General features: G+C 35.5%; 4 protein-coding genes across 5 annotated transcripts; 2 read left to right on the forward strand and 2 right to left on the reverse strand.

Moving 5' to 3' along the window:
• The first annotated feature begins 519 nt into the window (after positions 1 to 519).
• LOC110682558 (beta-galactosidase 3-like) lies at positions 520 to 6,003 on the forward strand. Its single transcript, XM_021858913.1, has 19 exons — positions 520 to 988; positions 1,092 to 1,187; positions 1,302 to 1,414; positions 1,584 to 1,650; positions 1,765 to 1,857; positions 2,026 to 2,169; positions 2,349 to 2,437; positions 2,528 to 2,633; positions 2,723 to 2,810; positions 2,959 to 3,077; positions 3,191 to 3,355; positions 3,472 to 3,656; positions 3,783 to 3,892; positions 3,986 to 4,095; positions 4,207 to 4,317; positions 4,402 to 4,515; positions 4,605 to 4,807; positions 4,930 to 5,266; positions 5,361 to 6,003. The coding sequence occupies exons 1-19, from the start codon at positions 824 to 826 to the stop codon at positions 5,511 to 5,513; spliced, it is 2,568 nt and encodes an 855-aa protein (XP_021714605.1). The 5' UTR covers positions 520 to 823; the 3' UTR covers positions 5,514 to 6,003.
• A 677-nt stretch (positions 6,004 to 6,680) lies between these two features.
• On the reverse strand, positions 6,681 to 13,379 carry LOC110682560 (thioredoxin H1-like). 2 transcript variants are annotated; one of them, XM_021858916.1, is made up of 3 exons: positions 12,689 to 13,379; positions 7,049 to 7,171; positions 6,681 to 6,959 (listed from the first exon to the last, which is right to left on the reverse strand). In XM_021858916.1, the coding sequence occupies exons 1-3, from the start codon at positions 12,773 to 12,775 to the stop codon at positions 6,822 to 6,824; spliced, it is 348 nt and encodes a 115-aa protein (XP_021714608.1). In that variant the 5' UTR covers positions 12,776 to 13,379; the 3' UTR covers positions 6,681 to 6,821. The 2 variants fall into 2 exon arrangements, 1 of the variants encoding a protein (XP_021714608.1); XR_002503424.1 differs by lacking the exon at positions 12,689 to 13,379 and having other exon boundaries at positions 6,681 to 6,955; positions 7,049 to 8,053.
• A 96-nt stretch (positions 13,380 to 13,475) lies between these two features.
• Positions 13,476 to 17,307, reverse strand: LOC110682559 (protein RTE1-HOMOLOG-like). The gene is made up of 3 exons (XM_021858915.1): positions 16,756 to 17,307; positions 14,589 to 14,861; positions 13,476 to 14,013 (listed from the first exon to the last, which is right to left on the reverse strand). The coding sequence occupies exons 2-3, from the start codon at positions 14,841 to 14,843 to the stop codon at positions 13,588 to 13,590; spliced, it is 681 nt and encodes a 226-aa protein (XP_021714607.1). The 5' UTR covers positions 14,844 to 14,861; positions 16,756 to 17,307; the 3' UTR covers positions 13,476 to 13,587.
• Positions 17,308 to 17,890: 583 nt separating this feature from the next.
• LOC110682608 (glutathione S-transferase T3-like) lies at positions 17,891 to 19,069 on the forward strand. Its single transcript, XM_021858962.1, has one exon. The coding sequence runs from the start codon at positions 17,891 to 17,893 to the stop codon at positions 19,067 to 19,069; it is 1,179 nt and encodes a 392-aa protein (XP_021714654.1).
• The last annotated feature ends 360 nt before the right edge of the window (positions 19,070 to 19,429 follow it).

Raw genomic sequence — 19,429 nt, forward strand, 5'->3', positions numbered from 1 at the left:
TACGTGCACATTTTATAATATTAACAGCGAATAATCTTGGATGATCTATATAGTCAGCAACCTCAATACAAAAATAATATTCTTGATCTAATTACATCTCAGGTATTCCCCACCCTTAAATTGACCTACTGAAGAAATGACTTCATAGAACAAGTTTCGTGTATTACAATACTAATCTTGTACTTAAAATTCGTAGGTAGAAGCCGTCGAACTCATGAACAAGCTTTATTGTGTACTCGTAGAAATTATGTTGATAAATAATAATTGCTCGTATTTAAAAAAAAAAATACAAATACAAAGTACATGTATAAGAATTTTTATAAAAAGAAAAAAGTAGTCCGTATATGAGTGATTTTGGGAGTGATACATGAAAGTGAGATCCCTGTCACAAGGAAAAAAAAAGGTGGGGTCAAGGACTCAGGTCTAAATCTTGGTTTGACTAAACAAATTTTAAAGCGTACTTAAGCTAATGTTATTTTATACTCCGCAAATTTTGACAGCAAAGTGGACCGGATTTAATGCACTTTTATGTCAGTATTTTCTTGCTTCTAATTTTCTTCCTTTTTTTATTTTTTATTAAAAAAAAAATGAATACAGAGCATAGTGATGGAACGCATTGACATAAGTGAAAAATGCAAAGCTATATGAAACGTGAGAGTGTGTTTATATATACCAAACTCATTTTGCTACTCCCAAATGCCAATACCCATTTTTAGGAGAGAGAAAAATGGGGTGTTTGTAGTGTTATTGACAGTCTCAGCCAAACCAAACCGCAAAATACATTCCCATTTGGTTTCCCTCTACTACTTTCTCTCTCTCTAAAATGGAAAAGATGAAAACTTTGGTGTTTTTGTGGGTGTTAATTCTGTTTATGAATGCTAAATGTATGCAATGCAGTGTTGGTTATGACAGGAAAGCTCTTTTAATTAATGGCCAAAGAAGAATTTTGATGTCTGGTTCTATACATTATCCCAGAAGCACTCCTGATGTATGTATTATTGTTTTTACTCTTTTATTTTATATGTTTTAATTGTATCTATGTGATTTTAGTTTCTGGGTTTATCCTGAATTTTACTTTAAATGTGATATAGATGTGGGAAGATCTGATAGAGAAGGCCAAAGATGGAGGGTTGGATGTCATTGATACCTATGTCTTTTGGAATGGTCATGAGCCTTCTCCTGCCAATGTACTCCACTTCTGTCCTCACTTTTTTTTTTTTTTTTTTTTATGTAATTAATATATCACTTGTTTATTATTGTTGTTCTTATTTTGATTTTATTTTTTGGTTGGACAATTTCAGTACAATTTTGAAGGAAGATATGATTTGGTTAGATTCTTAAAGATTGTTCAGAAAGCTGGACTCTATGCTCATCTCAGACTCGGACCTTATGTCTGTGCTGAGTGGAATTTCGGGTAACTGTTATTACTTTTATTAATTAACCGAATGTCATTATGTGTATAGTGTATTAAATTAAATTAAAATCTAATTATTTTTAATGGAGTGAGTAAGAATTGGATGAAAGAAAGGAAAAGGGTGTAAATTTGGAATATTCTAATGGATTAAATTTTATGGGTTTTGTAGTGGGTTTCCTGTATGGTTGAAGTATGTACCAGGAATCAGCTTCAGAACTGATAATGAACCTTTCAAGGTTGGAAATCTGAATTTACACTATTGCCTCTCATTTGTGAACTTAATTAAATTGTTGCCAATCTAAGTAGTGTATTAGAACTGCTGATGGAAAATGTGGATTGGGATTATGCAGAGAGCAATGCAAGGATTCACTGAGAAAGTTGTAACCTTGCTGAAGAGTCATAATCTGTTCGAGTCTCAGGGTGGGCCAATTATTCTTGCACAGGTAACGAGTAGTGAATTGAACTCTTGAAATCACTATTGTATGATGTAAATGTCAATGGATGCATCAAGTTTTGATGAAATTTTCGACTCATATTTGAGATGTGTTTGTTCTGTAAGATGGCTTGAATGCTTTATATTATTATTCACTAAAATAACACCATGTCTCTAGGTTGAGAATGAATATGGGAGACTAAGAATGAGACTTGGGCAAGAAGGGAATAACTACATGAACTGGGCTGCAAACATGGTTCAGAGTATGGATACAGGGGTTCCCTGGACCATGTGCAAGGACGATGCTACTCCAGATCCTCTGGTAAGGGCTTCCTTCCAATCACAATCGTAGACTGTTGGTCTAACTTACCGCCTTGTATTTTATGTTGTTTAAAGCATGCCAAATTATGTACAGGCATGATTATTTGTAAAACAATTAAGTTAATTGCTATACGTTCTCATATTGGGCTTTTCACTTGTGTGTGTTGCTTGCTGAGGCAGATAAACACTTGCAATGGTTTCTACTGCGATAATTTTACACCTAACAGACCATTTAAGCCCAAGCTCTGGACTGAGGCTTGGACTGGCTGGTATGGTTCCCTCTAATTCTTCGAATTTGAACATTTACCATATGCTGAGAATTTGACGAGGTTATTCTCTGTTTATACCATCTTGAGCAGGTTTACCGAGTTTGGAGGACCCAAACACCAAAGACCAGTAGAAGATTTGGCCTTTTCTGTTGCTAGGTTCATACAGACAGGGGGATCCTTTGTCAACTACTACATGGTACACTTCTTTTACAGAGTGAATTTCCGATCATCCAATGTTTTACCAATCCTCGATGAAACTTTGCTAACAAATATCATGTCAAACAGTACCATGGTGGGACAAACTTCGGGCGAACAGCTGGAGGTCCATTTATCACTACTTCTTACGACTATGATGCTCCTCTTGATGAATATGGTAAGAGTTGAAGAGCTTTGCTATATAGAGTAGTTTGTAAGAAGACCTTCGGATATCCTACATTGTTTTGATTATTAATATCAGTATTTGTACAAACTACTAAGAAGGGGACAGGCGAATATAAATGCAACTCTTTTTCTGCATATAGGTTTGATCAGGCAGCCAAAATACGGTCACCTAAAGGAACTTCATAAGGCAATTAAGCTATGTGAGTCAGCTCTGGTTTCGTCTGATCCTGTAGTTACTCAGTTGGGGGATCATCAACAGGTTTCACCTCCACCTACAGCAACTAGAAAACTTATTTTTTTTGGTTTTATATACTGCTTATACCTTATACTGATATAAAGTAATAAAGTATAAACCTCTATATATATTTTCAGGCTCATGTATTTTTCCCGGAAAAAGGAGGCTGTGCAGCTTTTCTATCAAACTATGATACGGAATCTGGTGTGAGAGTTCTGTTCAATAATAAACACTACACCTTGCCTCCCTGGTCCATTAGCATTCTTCCAGATTGCAAAAATGTAGTTTTCAACACTGCAAAGGTAAGTCCACTGGAGGCTCATAAGATCCTGACAAAATGCTTTATTCATTAGTCAACTTCCTCTAAGGTGATGATTTAGAGTGAGGAGGTAACTGTCTTGTTGCTCATAACTAACAGGTAGGAGAACAAACATCGCATATGGAAATGCTTCCGAGCAACACAAAAATATTCCCATGGGAAAGCTATAATGAAGATGCATCAGCTCTAGATGACGGGTCAAGCTCAACCGTAACGGCTGTTGGTCTCTTAGAGCAGATAAACATGACCAGGGATAGTACTGATTATCTTTGGTACAAAACTAGGTATACATGATACATATTACTTGGCCTATTTTTATGGGATTAAAATTTTCTCCAACCATAATCATTAATCAAGTATTCAAACTTCAAGTTTTAATGTGTCTTTTGCTTTAATTGGTGCTCTTGCAGTGTTGAAATCAATCCATCAGAGTCCTTTTTTCGTGGCGGGGAACTCCCAACACTCATAGTAAGATCTACAGGGCATGCTGTTCATGTTTTTGTAAACGGACAGCTTATAGGTACTGCATACTCAATATGTTTTGTGGAAACAGCTCTTCAGTAATAGTTTCGACTTCTTTTATCCTGATACAATCATTGACGATCACTTGCAGGATCTGCCTTTGGGGAAAGGAAGAATAGAAGATTCATCTTCAGCAAAAAAGTGAATCTACAGACAGGAACAAACAAAATTGCACTCCTGAGCATAGCCGTTGGTTTACCAGTATGCATTCCTCTAGCGTTCTGCTTCTCATACTGTAAAGAAAAATTTGTACCTGCTACAGGATTATTTATTATTCACATACTAAAAAATAATTGTGTTTGATTGCTGAAGAATGTGGGAGGACATTTTGAGTCTTGGGAAACAGGTATCCTAGGCCCCGTTGTATTACAAGGCCTTGGTCAGGGAAAACTAGACCTATCATGGGAGAAATGGACCTATCAGGTGATTAGTTGTACTACGATACTTACCATTATGTTCCATTGAACTTTTTTGGTATTTTTAGTAATGCTAACCATCTTCTTTCAGGTTGGCCTAAAGGGGGAGTCCATGAATCTAGCTTCTCCAAATGGTATATCCACGGTAGAATGGATGGACAGTAAAATAGCTGTCCAAGACCAGCAGCCATTGATGTGGCACAAGGTACATGGATTTTTGCTTTTCTGTTCATTCCAGTTCTCATTGACATTGGTGTCTTAAACTCTAATTTTTTCACAACTGGGAAATTGTAGGCTTACTTCGATGCACCTGAAGGAAATGAGCCATTGGCTTTGGACATGGAAAGCATGGGGAAGGGTCAAGTGTGGATCAACGGGGAAAGCATTGGAAGATATTGGACAGCTTATGCTAGTGGTGAATGTAAGGGATGCAGCTATACTGGAAGATTTGATCCTCCCAAGTGTCAAGTTGGATGTGGCAAGCCTTCCCAAAGATGGTAACCACCCAAACCAACAAAGCAAGATCCACTTTTCTTCTTAATTATTTTGGAGACAGGATCTTAAGAGCATAATCTAATACAAGATTAACCATGCTATGTATAAAAATATGATTTTGCAGGTATCACGTGCCTCGATCCTGGTTAAAACAAACAAAAAATCTGATCGTTCTCTTTGAGGAAACAGGTGGAGATCCAAGCAAAATTACCCTTATGAAGAGATCAATGAACACAATTTGTGCACAAGTCTCTGAGACTCATCGAACTGTTAAAAGCTTTCAGATTGAAAGCTATGATAGAACACAAGAATTCTACATACCCAAAATCCATTTGCATTGTGCTCCCAGCCAGTACATTTCATCCATCACATTTGCAAGCTTTGGAACTCCTCTTGGAACTTGTGGGAGATTTATGAAAGGTTCTTGCCATGCTTCCACCTCATATGCAGTCTTAGAAAAGGTACTACTGAGAAAAGAATTTTATTTCTTAGGGTTTGATGTCACCATATTGCTCTATTCATGTGTTAAGATATTTGCTTTTCATTTTCTCACAGAAATGCAAAGGGAAGCAAAGTTGTGCAGTAACAGTAACAAACAGCAATTTTGGAAACGATCCTTGTCCAAATGTGTTGAAGCGATTAACAGTTCAAGCAGTCTGCGCTTCCACGGATTTTACAACATCTAACCAAACAAGTATACACTATTGATCACCATGCATGATAGTTTCGACAGAACATACCAGTGAGGAATGAACATTAGTCTCGGAATGTAAGTTTATTACTCGTAGATAGGCTCAAAGTGTAACTGTTTAGAGTTAGATTTTAGACCGTGCTAATCAAAGGGCATTTGGGCGGTTAAACTTAGTTTTATAGTTTGTTTGGTATCCATTCTGTAATTGTAAATTTAGTTTTGTGTAGGTTTAGCAAGTTTGATAATTATGTGGTTTTAGTCTGCTAGCCCCTGGCCATTAAACAGAGGCTAGGAGAGATTATGGTGTGAATTTTTTTAAAAAAAATTTCTTTTGTTTTCTTTTGAGAATGACTATAGAAGTAAAGGATTTTTGTGTGATTACTTTAGTTTTTTGGGAGGTAAGGTAATCACCCCCTCTTCAATTCACAATCATGTCTTCAGAAGTTCTGTAAAAAAAATTGTTTGACACAATTGTTGTCGAAACAATAAAAGCTTTGGCTTTCCATTTATGCTTTGCCAATGTACCGCACATTCTATTGAACGCTGTCTCTAGCTACACATTTATTTGAGCCTTAGATGTGTAAAACTGCAAATATCTTGCACTCCTTAATTCTGCCATTAATGGAGATTTATACAAGGTGATATAAGCAGAGCAGGGCTGGCTACGAACCAACAACGATTTATCTGTGAATAGATAAACACAAAATTCAAAAGGAAATTGTAGAGAAACTATTTTAAATGGATAATATGCTTCTTTTTCAAAACCAAAAAAAAAATGAATAAATAAATAAATCATTGGTAAACAAAATTATTATTATTATTTTTTTTTAAAGAATATCATGTTGTAAATATATATATATATATTTTAAATCCACTGTTTATAATAAGAATTAATCTTCAGTTATGTTACTCCCTTATACCTGTAAAATGGATCCTTAGACCGGCAAATTACGTAAGGTTGGAGTTGAACAACTTCATCAATATAACTAAGTAATGATCAAGTCTTGGGTAAACTCTTACTCGTACTATATAAATAGGCCCTTTGAGACCAAGATTATGATTTATGAGAACGACTTTTGTCTTCAAACTGCTAAATAGTACTCCATATAAATATACATCAAATACGCTCATTAAAATTAACAATCATTAATATCTGAAATTTGAGAGCAAGGTCCAAAGCTAGTTCAAAGAGCAGCAACACATTATTAAGATGTAATATTTCCTGAAACCAGCATAACTACTTTATGATAAGATCTGTTGCTTCATACCAAATAGGCAAATACGTAGTAAACGATAGAAACCCCAACATACAACAATTCAACCAATTAAGCAGTAGAAACATGCTTTGCTATAGTCGCCTCCAGCTCTTCCTTCTTTGCACCCACGACCGTATCAATAATCTTGCCTTCTCGCAGGAACTTGAACGTTGGCATTGCCTCAATAGCCCAATCACTTGCAACTTGCTGTTGAATACACAAAATCAAAACTTAATGGAAGATACATTAGAAACATAAAAATGCAACTTTGAAGAAAAAAGGAGTTTCATTCAAACCTTTAACTCATCCACATCCACCTTAACAAATATGACTTGGGGAAGCTTCTTAGCAAGCTCAGCCAGGAAAGGTGCAATTAAACGGCAAGGTGGACACCATGAAGCAGTGAAATCAACAACCATCTGTGCATTGAAAAACTCATATATGATAAGCACATGTCATTAACATCCAAACTCTTTCAAAAGCCAGAAAAAAAGACAAGCAGAGAGGAAACAAACAAAAATCAAAGACAGATAAATCCTGCCCAACTAGAGTAGTAGGAGAGCTCACAAGAACCCCCATCATTCGAACTTCCACCAGCATTGGTTATTCCTTTCTGAAGAGAAAGAAAGCAATTCATTCAGGTGTGCGTTTTTGAGCCACACGTGAAAGAAAATTTATAGCTCCTATCTTCATCTTTGGGTTATATAGTATTCACTCCCTCAAATTTTGAACAATTAGGAAGTAACAATCGTGAAGGGGAAAATACTCTCCTTTTGGGGATACTAATTATCCTACGTCCCTACTAATCTACTATCACTTCTTCGCAAAACACTTGTAAATCCATCTACCAACACTTTACCCTTTTCATCTTCTTTGTTTGGCTCCATATTACCCTTAATAAAAAGCATGCCCAAAAGTTGAATGAAACATAGCAATGCATGAGGGCACATTATCTACCATCTTCAATAAAAAAAAATAAAAAAAGAAAAAACTATAAGCACACAAGTGCACAACCCAATAATGACACAATACCTATTCTCCAATAAACACGAAGTTAAAAGAAAATATCAAATATCATTATTGTGAACGTGAACTAAAATGACAAACCCAAAGCATAATGTGCTTTTATAAGGGCTAAAACAAAAGAAATTGGGGAACTTGAGAAGCAATGGAAAAAGATAAATAACTTGAAAATCAAATGCAAGAATAAACAGGAAAATAATCGTGAGTATATATTAACTTACACTTGAAAGTAAAAGAACATACCTTTGAGATGAGTTCAAATCCAAAGAACAAGTATAATCTCCATTCATACAAGAATACAAAGTTGATTGTATTATAAGAATGTTTTAATTTATTGAACATATAATTTAAATTTCAAGAATATACAATAGGAACATATCGGTTCTAAGTCTATAAGTTGTTTCGAAAACTGAGAACCCATCAATCTAATTTTATGATTTGGAACATCAAAAATAATCAATCCAAGAGCAAAATAAAATTGTGTTGAACAATAAATAAATGAAAAGCAATCCTGAAGTTTGAAAAATGAATTCCTGGCGTTTTATGTTGAGTAATTGAGTTGTTTTTGTATTCAGATTAGAAAGTATTCGTACGCATGTTGTTTTGGTGCATGCACACCGGTCGCATTTTTGTTGTCGTTTTAGAGCAATTAATCAGCGAATGATAATAACTAAATGAAAATAAATAAAGAATCCAGATTACAAAAAAAAAAAAAAAAAAAACAAGATCGAAGAAGAAAAATAATGATATTAATAGTTGGTATTAGGCCTGGTTATTGGGTAGGGCTACCCAATGGCAAAAGGGTCGGGCCTAATACTAAAGGGTTTTGACCCTTTAATTTTTTAATGGACAGGGCTTTTATAGGGTCTTATTTTATAGGGTTTTTATAGGGTTTTATTTTATAGCCCAATAATTTAATAATTAAACTAAAGAGCCCAATAATAATTGTAAGGGTCAGCAGTCAGCTACTACCTCTCTTCCATTTTCTCTCTCCTCCATTTTCTCTCTCCTCCATTGAAGCCACTCAGAGTTCTCCATTGAAGCGCAACTTCAGAGTTTTCCATTAAAGCACTCAGAGTTCTCCATTGAAGCGCAACTTCAGAGTTCTCCATTGAAGCGCAACTTCATAGTTCTCCATTAAAGCGCACTCAGAGTTCTCCATTGAAGCGCACTCAGAGTTCTCCATTGAAGTCGCGCACTCAGAGTCTCAGGTAACATCATTTTCTCTCTCTTAATCTGTTATTCAATTTTAATATCTGATTGAAGATCCGGTTTAGGTTATATGATGTGATTGAAAATCAATTCAAATTGGATTTTCTTCTGGGTGATTTTGCTTCTTACTTGAGCTTGGAGAGTGATAAAAGGATTGTGGGTAATTTTGCTACTTATGAGTCTGTTGTTCTTGGTGTTGCTAATGCTGATTTATTTTGGTGTTTTTAATTATAATTTGGGAGTTTTTTTTGCTTGATTATAATTGTGTTTGATCTGAACTCATGGATGAATGATTATAACCCTTAATTTTGTGTGCTAATCATGTCACATATTTTCTGCACTTGTGCCATTGAATGTTTTCATTTCTATATTAGCTACAATTTGAAAATACTTGAATTAAATCAAACCAATAAAGGCTTGATAAAGTATACTATTAATCCATCTATATATTCATACAAAGCCCATATTATCTACTAATATATGTAGTACTTTGAATGAATATAATGTGACTAAGCTGATGATTTAATTATAATTTGGGAGTTTTGCTTGATTTGATTATAGTAGTATAAGAATTGACTAAACTAGCATGATTATAGAACGAGAAAGCAAATGTGGTACTTGTGTGTTGACTGTTAAGGTTAGTGTAGTTGTGATACTACTACTACTACACTGAATTGGAGGCTGGACACTTATAAAATTTAACTATGTAGTACAAGTAGTATTTGTTTTATTACCTTAGCAAAGCACAACAGACCATATAAGATTCTGTTTTCGGATTTTGCTATTCTCCTGATCGAACTCCTAAATGTGCTGGCAGGGCAAAACAATTAATATGGATGATGATACTACTACTACTACTACTTCTACGGCACGTGATGATGGATATAATGAATACATTACTCCGCAACGAAAGAGAAAGAAGAGGTCTAAAGTTTGGAGAGAGCTTATTGAAGGGAAGAATGTTCAAGGTGAGAGAATTGCTACATGTGTACATTGTAATTCTATTTTATCTGCAAATCGTGATAGTGGTACATCTCATTTGAAGCGTCATTTAGAGAGGTGTGCAAATAGGCCTCTAGGACTTACATTTGAGGAAGATAGTGATGAAGAAAATTTTGTTTTTGACATGAATGAACTTCGAAAAGAGATTCTTAATTTCATTGTTGAGGGAGGTCATTCATTCACTATGGTTGAAGAACAAGGATTTAGGAGAATGATGAAAAGAGCTACCCCTAAGTTTAAACCATTTGGTCGTGCAACCACAAAGAGAGATTTATTGAAGGCTTATGTATTGGAGAGGGATAAATTGAAAGATTTCTTGTCTAATGTTTCGGGTAGAATTTGTTTAACAACCGATAATTGGAAATCAAATCATACTAGACAACATTTCATTTGTGTCACTTCTCACTTTGTTGATGATTCTTGGAAACTCCGTAAAAAAATTCTTAGGTTTAGGGCCTTAGCTCCTCCATATGATGGGATAAGTATTGCTAATGAGATTTGTATGTTCCTTTGCCAATGGAAATTAGATGATAGGATACTCTCTATCACCGTTGATAATGCAACTTATAATGATGCAATGATATCTTGTTTGAAGAGACGTCTTGTTCCTAGAGGAGGGTTAAGTTGTGGTGAGACATTGTTTCATGTGCGGTGTTGTGCCCATATTATTAATCTTATTGTGCAAAAAGGATTGACTTGTATTAGTGGAATTTTGGATAAAATTCGTTCATTTATAAAGTTGATCATCAAATCTTCTCATAGAAGTGAAGAATTCTATGATTGTGCGGAGAAGATATTTCACCTTGATGTAAAAAGGAAATTGAACCTTGATATGCATGTTCGTTGGAATTCCACGTATAAAATTCTTGGCACTTCTCTTTACTTCAAAGATGTTTTTCTTCACTTGAGATCTAGTCATGCTTCATTTCAATCATATATTCCTTTAGAGGATGAGTGGGAAAAAGTAAGCGTGATTCACAATTTTTTGGAGTTGTTTTATGAGGTTACTTGTATGTTTTCGGCGGTGAATTATCCTACTTCTAATGTGTATTTTAAAGGTGCATGGATGGTGCATCGCCATTTGCTTGAGGCGGAGAAAGGTCCTTATGATTATTTAAAGGAAATGGTGAAACCAATGCTTGAAAAATTTGACAAGTATTGGTCGGATTACAATTTTTACTTGTCATGTGCCGCCATTCTTGATCCGAGGTACAAAGTGAAATTTGTGGAATATTGTTTTAGTAAGTTATATGGAAGTGTAGAGGTCTCAAGACGAATTAACTTGGTGTTGGGAACTATGAAGTCAATGTTTGAGGACTATAAGTTGCAATATGCTAGTAGTTCACCTATTGTAGTTGCTCCTTCTCCTCCTAGTACTTCCGGAGCTAGAAACTACTTTGATGATTATGACCATTTTGTCGGTACTAGTGCAAGATCTCAAGTAGGAAAGTCACAACTTGAGATGTACCGAGATGATGATGCTTTAGATCTCAATTCACAATTAGATATTTTGGAGTTTTGGCATCAAAGTTCTGTGAGGTATCCTGTGGTATCTAAGATGGCACGGGATTTGTTGACTATTCCTATAAGTACTGTAGCTTCGGAGTCTGCTTTTAGTATTGGAGGAAAGACTGTTTCGGCATCGCGAAGTTCATTAAAGTCAAAAACAATTCAAGCTTTAGTATGTATGCAAGATTGGCATCGTGAAAGCAATCAAGTAGAGGTTGATAGTGAACTTGAAGATGAAATCATTGAAGAAGAAGAGGATGATGATGCAGACCCTTTCTACTAGGTAATATTCTCTTGTTCATTTCTCTACTAATAGTTCTGTTTTTTAGTCACATTACATTAAAGTAGTAAAGATTTGCTTGGTAGTGGCTGTTTCTGTCCTTGCTGGGTGCAACTTATGTCTGACTTCTGTTTTTTTTTTTTTTTTTCTGCTGGGGGCTGCAGGTCTTGTTTCTGTGTGCTGCTGGCTTTTTGGTTCTGTAGTTGCTTGTGTTGGTGTGGCTGGGAGGTGCTTTGTAGCTGCTGCTGTTGCTGGAGGCTGTTCTGAGTTCATGAAGCACTCAGAGCCAAAGAGCTTGTTTCATTCCTACTGCTGCTTCATTCTTTTGTGGTATCTGAGAACATTTGCTAAAATGTTGGCAATGAACTAGACCATTCTAGTAGTATTTCGTAAATCTAGAAACTAGTATATTACAATTGATGTAACAGGGTTAGTACTCTTGGTGAACTTATTTTGGCGTGCTGGTTTTCTCTACACAGGCTCTACTTCTGGTTTTATTTTGATGTGAAAGATTTTTATGAGACTTTGATCCTGCATATATCTTTGTCTGAGCACAAGTATACTATTTAAAGATTAGTATACCATTTAAAGATTAGTATGCTATTTAAAGATTAGTAGAAGTTAATGGCCCGTTAATGGCCCGCTTTACTTTTACCTCGACCCTGACCCGACCCTGACCCGCATTGACCCTGACCCGACCCTGACTCGCTAAATATTCATCATGACCCGCAACCGACCCGCCCCGCTAATGACCCGCACCGACCCGCCCAATAACCACCCCTAGTTGGTATGTACAATTGAATTACAAATATTGAAAGAATTATTTATGGGGAAAAAGAAAATGATTAAAAAAGACAGAGATTAAAATAAGAAGAACAGCAAAAGAAATAAGAAGAAAGATGATCCGTACGAGTTTTTTGGAATCATTGGCCATGGCGAGCTGATCTTCCCAAGCCTCCGTGCTGTGACAGCTCAATACTTTTCCTTCGTCGCCCATATCTCTCTCTTCTTCTTCTTCTCTTTCTCTTTCTCTCTTTCCAACAATATATTATATTATTTCTACTCGTATCATTCATTTATGCACTTTTCTCCTTTTCTTTTCGGATTATCCAAACAAAATATTCGTTGGATCGAGCGGCCTTGCGGTAAACACCTGTTTTTTTTCCTAAAAATAATATTCTCGTCAATGCTTCAACTTTTTATTTTTGCCATAATTCTAGTAACTCTCATCCCCAATTTGGTAAATTCCTAAGGAAATATTTACTCTATTAGCCAATTAATTGTACTCCATAATTTATCAAGTGTAATAAACCTTACTCCGTTTGTCTTTTTTTTTTTTTTTTTGAGAAAACTCCGTATGTCTTATAATGCAACTTCATCCGACCCAAATCTTGTTTTTCTTTGTAAATATTCAACCTCGCAATTAGAAGATGCTCATACTCGATACCCATGGGACTCGGGAATGAAGTCAATGAACAATAATTTCTCATACAAATTAATATACAATTCAATTCTAAGCCATTAGAAATAGTACATAGGTGATAGTTGTGCCCCATATGGCCATATGGGCATATGCACATAATTGCACAACTATGTGGAAGTCGAGCTCTATTTTGAATGTTTCAACATTAGTAAAATAGTAGTACGAAGATACTTCGTATTAGAAGCATGTACATTGCCATTGAAAAAAAAAACAGTAGCATTAACCGGTGAAACTTTTTACTCGATTACATGGTCGTTTCTGTACATTTAACGAGATAAACAAGAACTTGACAGAATGTTCAGGTACAAAAATACAAGTATAAAGTTTCACAACTGGATTAAAGCCTTAAAAAAATATGATCCAATAAAAAACCAACCAACAAGGATAATCATAAACAAAGCCCAAAATTTCAGAAAGGACCAGCCTCCAAGAACAAGACCCAAAGGAAATACAATAAGAAAGGGCAAGTAAGATTTTATGATGGAACCTCTGTCCACCCACCTACCCTTCAAGAGTATCAGTACTGCAAGACTAACCACATTCCACCTGCCACCATTGAAACCCAGACGGTTTAGATTGTTTGCCACAAAGGAGTGACAGTTGCAAGTCAAGATATTGTACGAATGGTGTTGAAATTCTAGTGTGCTTTTTCGAAGTGCATCATCCCACGTAAAAATATCTCCATCAGATTCACTTGGATTCTGTTGGTCTCCATTTCTATGGGAAGCCAAGACGGAAATTGAACGGCACAGCTGAATACAATGTAAGAAAACTTTTGAGTACTACACTACAACATAAGATTCCAAGTTCAGAAAATAATGTCCAAATTCACCCGCCAAGGCCCAAGCTAGCACTAATAATTAAGTATAACATAATGTGTATAAGGATTAAGGATGGCCTCCCATTGGCAGGCTAAGTAAGTCCCCAAATAAATGTAAATTAGATACATTAATTCTAGGTTTCTTTAAACTATCATGTGCTGCAATTCTGCAAACAATGCTCATAGCCTCATATTTGAGGCATATACCCTGCATGGCACTACAATTAACTCCACAGCTAGATAAGTGATGCAGCAAGCTAGCAATTACAAAGAGAGGGAGACTTAGGTTTGTCCCCATCCTCTTCTAAATTATCAATATAGGCATAAATTTTATATTACTGTAGTATTTTTGACTCGTGAATGTAGCCAGAATGTAGTTTGCTACTAGTTTCTGCTTCACTAGTAAATGAGAATAAATTAATTTTTTGGAGGCATCCAAACTGTATTAAATTAATTTTAAATAAAAAAAAAAGGCGAGATTTTGTTTGTAAGAGACTAGGAGTATACCTTTGCATCTATCTGTAGGTATCGAGTCACTGAGCCGAAGGAAAAGTTGTCGACACAAACATAGTTGGGGCCTGCAAAGTCCAAAATTACGCCATCCTCTCTGCAAATGCCAATATGACCAATAAAAGGAATCAACCATGAAATAACAGGAAGAGGTGTCCATACGATACAGAAAGGAAATCGAGCTCTTTTAGGGTCAATTTGTATGGCCTGTGGAGAACTTTCACAAATCATTTGTTGTCCTTCTGTGTCCATGTCTGGGGTGAAAAAAAACTGTATGAAAAAAAAAATGAAACTTGTCAGCATATAATGACTACGTTCTTCATTGTAAGAAAATCAAACAGGTCAAACAAGCCCAAGGTAATATTTTTAGTATGATACCAAAGGAGGAGTCATATACAACAGATATTAAGCAAGCTTCCCAGGATACTAAATGACAAGGTAGTTAAGGGTTGACAACAAAACACCAAAATCCATCACTCAATACATAAACTCTAGTGCCAAGTTAAAACACACTGCAGTGACTCAAGAAATCAAGATTCTCGCAGGGTTTCGTAAATGGTTTTTTGGTTAAATTTTAGCTTTTGGCTTTTTTATGTGGTCAAACAACCAAAATAAGTGTTTGGTAATTGGCTCTAGCTTTTAAGTCAAAATGAAAAAGCGGCTAAGAGTAGTTTTTTTGTTGGCTTTTGGCTTGTAGGCCCACAAATTATCTAATAAATAGCCAAGAGTTACCAACTAAATTTACCACACACTTTTATAACCAGCCAGCTTAAATAGCCAAACATTCCAGCGGGTTAAACAAGCCAAGTGAACTAGCCAACCGCCAACAACCATTTGCCAAACAAGGCCTCTGAGAAAAAAATACCTATAGAAGATTTTCCTGCTGACTCTAAGAAGTTCTCCCTTAGTCCCAACATTAAGTTCCCATTTACCTTACAGGAATGTCACAAATTACACTTCCCGTTCTGCGTACTTTCTATAATAATTGTTCCATAAGTGAATAGGTAGCATAATAGACATAGGGAATAGTTAATTACAATGATGTAGCACTTCTCTTCAAGGAAGTAGCATGCATATTCAAGGACATTTAACTACCAATATGGATAAGGCATATTGCATAAGCTAGCCTAAGCTTTGTTCAGAAAGAAGGCAAGTCCTTTACTCCATTACCCGAGAAAATCAACAATTATATCAGTTGACTTTCAGTAGAGTCGATTTTTTTTAAAATATACTATATTTGAGTTATTTCCCCATACATGTCTGTAAGCAAACCCTGCTTAAAGATAATCTTAGTGAGTTAGTGGTGTAATTTATCTTGTAAGAACCCAATATTGTTACATTGAGATTTGAGAATACATCCAATCTATTCATATGGCAATATTGCCTGAAGGATCATATAACCCCAATTGTATACCCAATCATTGCATTAGCATGAGTATAACTGTAGAAGTTACCTCACATAACTGCAAGGTACAAGAACTTGACACTCATACGTTTCGACTCCTGTTGTGTCTTTTGTACACTAAGACAGCTTCCCATATCATGCTGAATTGCTCAAAAGATATACAACTCCTAATTGGTCCTTAAGATCAAATTGGGAAGAATTAGGAAGGGGAGAAAAAGGTGCAGCTACCATACATATACAGAGCAATAGTGTATTTAGATGATAGAATTTGAGCAAGAGTGAGGTGTTTAAAATTTTCTTTAATGGAAAAAGGGACGGGAAAGAATTGGAAGATCCATTTTCCTTCCCATAAAAAATCACATTCTTCCACTATCACAAGTATTTGGAAGGAAAAACGAAGCACATTCATTCCACCTCCTCCCCTCCCCTCGCAAGCATAATGTAGGTCCTGTTATGAGAAGCATCTATCTAATTTCACAGGCCGCAAACTATGTAACCCTCAGTTAAGGTCGATCAAATTTCAGTAATTAAGAAATTGAGCTAAAGAGGAAATCGAACGTCAAATAAATTTTCATTTTCAAGGATTTCACTGTTGTATTCCCCCAAATTACTTCATTGTCAAAATAATTGATGATAAAATATGAGATACAAAGGAGATGAATCTAAGTGAAGGTGATTTAATTGAACAGAAGAAAACCTAAATTTCAAATCTAATACCATAAGAAAGAAGGTTAAAGAAGACAACAAAGAATAAGTTACCTTGACGAAGCTGATGGTATTGCCTTTGACGCCGATGATTGGCGTGGTGGAGACACCCAGACTTTATTTTCCTTTTTTTTTTTTCTTGTTTGTTTGTGGTGGTTGAGGGAGGAGTGGGGGGGAGGGAGCCTCGTTGTTCTTGTTAATAAACATAAAGTGATAGTTGTTTATCTAATGGTAAATTTTTTATTTTGGATGGGTATGGAATGTACACATTAATGATTTGTTTGGTTCAATATTTAGGCGTGTTCTATTTATTTGATTTTTACTAAGAGCACTCCCAGCAATGAGGGAAAAAGCCCTCATGAGTGAAAATTAAGGTGTAAAAAAAAAACCCGAACACTACATCAGTGAGGAAAATAGCTCTCACGGTTGAGGAGAACCAAAAACACACAAGAGTTGAGGAGAAATGAGAATGAACAGTAAATTGGTGGGACCCAGCAAAATCTGACGCAAGCCCATTATAATGGCTGAGAAAACGTCCAAAACGACGTGTTTTGTGCATTCCCAGGCCAAAACTACGTCGTTTTGGTGTTTTCTCAGCAAAAAAAATTTGAACTCCCTGGCATCTGACGCGCGTCAGGCCAGCCAATGGGCTTGCGACACGCATCAATTGCTTCCACCAATTAGATTTTTTCTGATTTTCCAACGGTTATATTCAAAAAAACGGTAATATTGCCGTTAAAAATATAAAAAATAAAAAATTCACCAACGGCCATAAAAAATTTTTCTCTATAAATAGACATGCATTTTGATATATTTTGATATACTTTCAAAAACACCAAAAATCTCCTATATTCACTAATTTCCTAATCCTCACTTCTTAATATTATAATTATTATTTACGTTTTTCTGAAAAAAAAAATATTATTATTATTATTATTATTATTATTATTATTAGTGTTATTATTATTATTATTAGTGTTATTATTATTATTATTATTATTGTTATTATCATTATTATTATTATAATTATCATTAATATTATTGTTGTTGTAGCTGTTTTTATTTTTTGAAAATATAATTTAGTTTTTGTTCTTTTAGTAATTGTTGATTTTTTTACTAATTATTGTTTAAAGCTTTATTTATTTTTCCAAAAATAAAAAGCTTTATTACTTTTCTACTCTATTAACTTATGGATCCTAATAACCCTAATTTTTCTAATCATTTCTCTGATTTGGGTGATGATTTTGTCACTAATCCTCGATTTCAGCTTTTCCTACAAAGGCTTGGAAACAATTCTTTGAAAAATTCAACACAACAAACACCTCATCAAACTCCTTTCCAAAACACTACCTATGAACCACATTCACCTCTTGTTTATCAAGGCACCGATTCTCAATTAGATGATGAAATGGAAGAAAATGTTCCAGACACTCCTCAATACTCTCCACCTCCTTCAAGAGTGTCTGTGAATCAAAACCAACCACTAACAAAAGGAAGTCGAATGTGGTCTGTTGCGGAGGATGAAGTTCTAATTGGTTTGTATCTTCAATTCAGTGAGGATGCAATTGTTGGTACAAGCCAAAAAGCAGTTGCGCTATGGCGAAAAATATCTGCAGCATATGATCAAGCACAGGCTGAGAGACCCCACATCCTGCCGCCAAGACCTTTGAGGAGTTTGGAAAGCCGTTGGAGAAGGATGGCAACTGATTTAATACAATGGAGTAGTTGCTATGACGAAGCTGGTAGGGCAACTGGAAGTGGTTACAACGAAGCAGACCGAATTAATAATGCAAGTAAGTTATTCTATATTTCCTCCAAGCCTACTCCACATAATTTTAATTGTCACCATGGTTGGGAAATGGTTAAAAATGACCCGAAGTGGAGGACAAAACTGAGATGGGTGTTGTCAAGAGAGGAAAGATTAGCTTGCGGTGATGCTGTCGAGGATGACAGTAGTGGAAGTGAAAAGCGGTGTAGAACTGATGATGAAGATGTTGTTCACGTTACCGGTTTCACTTCTGGGGGTCTTGCTCGACCTGATGGCGTTAAAAAGGCAAAGTCCAGGCGTAATAAGGGAAAAGGAGTGGTTGTTGACGTCTCAAACATTACCGAGCAAATGCAGCAGAATAATGCTAGGAGGGAAATCGAGGCACAAATGCGGTTGAAGAAGATGGATTTCGACATGGAAAGGGAAAGAAGGAAGCAAAAACAAGTAGAGCTTCACCAAAAACAAGTCGAAATTCAAGAGAGAAGGCTTAACTACGAAATGCTGCAAGATCTAATGGCAAAGGGACCGGACCTAACTCCTGATGAAGAGGCTTACAAGGAAGAATTACGTGCACTACTCTATGGTAGAAGGAACATGTAATTTAGATCAGCTTAATGTGTTTGCTACTGTTTTTATTTAATTAATGTTTAATGTAGTCCTTTTTATTTTAATTAATGTTAAGATGTACTCCTTTTTATTTACATTAATGTGAAATGAATTATGTTTTTTATAACATTAATTATGCAGTAAATTATTTACTTTATGAAATTTGTTTTTAATAAAAATCACATGTAATGGTTAATGACAAATAAACATCTCCCAATAAAATCTCCACAGCTTTATGTTGAAGAGTCAAATCAACTGTTCAAGTGTCATACATCACATGCATCTATAATTCAATTGCAATTCAGAGTGCAACGACACATCAATTTCATTGCAGAGATTGCATTGAAGTGTCAT

The sequence above is a fragment of the Chenopodium quinoa genome, unplaced genomic scaffold (genome assembly GCF_001683475.1).
Source record: "Chenopodium quinoa cultivar QQ74 unplaced genomic scaffold, ASM168347v1, whole genome shotgun sequence".
NCBI lineage: Eukaryota > Viridiplantae > Streptophyta > Magnoliopsida > Caryophyllales > Amaranthaceae > Chenopodium > Chenopodium quinoa.

What these genes read in the sequence shown, in the direction of transcription:
- LOC110682558 (XM_021858913.1), top strand. Translation starts at nt 824, where the DNA reads ATGGAAAAGATGAAAACTTTGGTGTTTTTGTGGGTGTTAATTCTGTTT. An exon ending in GGCCAATTATTCTTGCACAG is followed by an intron (nt 1,858 to 2,025) that starts GTAACGAGTAGT and finishes CCATGTCTCTAG; the next exon opens with GTTGAGAATGAATATGGGAG. An exon ending in GGCAAGCCTTCCCAAAGATG is followed by an intron (nt 4,808 to 4,929) that starts GTAACCACCCAA and finishes ATGATTTTGCAG; the next exon opens with GTATCACGTGCCTCGATCCT.
- LOC110682560 (XM_021858916.1), bottom strand. Translation starts at nt 12,775, where the DNA reads ATGGGCGACGAAGGAAAAGTATTGAGCTGTCACAGCACGGAGGCTTGG. An exon ending in CCAATGATTCCAAAAAACTC is followed by an intron (nt 7,172 to 12,688) that starts GTACGGATCATC and finishes TTCAATGCACAG; the next exon opens with ATGGTTGTTGATTTCACTGC. An exon ending in TGGATGTGGATGAGTTAAAG is followed by an intron (nt 6,960 to 7,048) that starts GTTTGAATGAAA and finishes TGTATTCAACAG; the next exon opens with CAAGTTGCAAGTGATTGGGC.
- LOC110682559 (XM_021858915.1), bottom strand. Translation starts at nt 14,843, where the DNA reads ATGGACACAGAAGGACAACAAATGATTTGTGAAAGTTCTCCACAGGCC. An exon ending in ACCTACAGATAGATGCAAAG is followed by an intron (nt 14,014 to 14,588) that starts GTATACTCCTAG and finishes CATTGTATTCAG; the next exon opens with CTGTGCCGTTCAATTTCCGT.
- LOC110682608 (XM_021858962.1), top strand. Translation starts at nt 17,891, where the DNA reads ATGGATCCTAATAACCCTAATTTTTCTAATCATTTCTCTGATTTGGGT.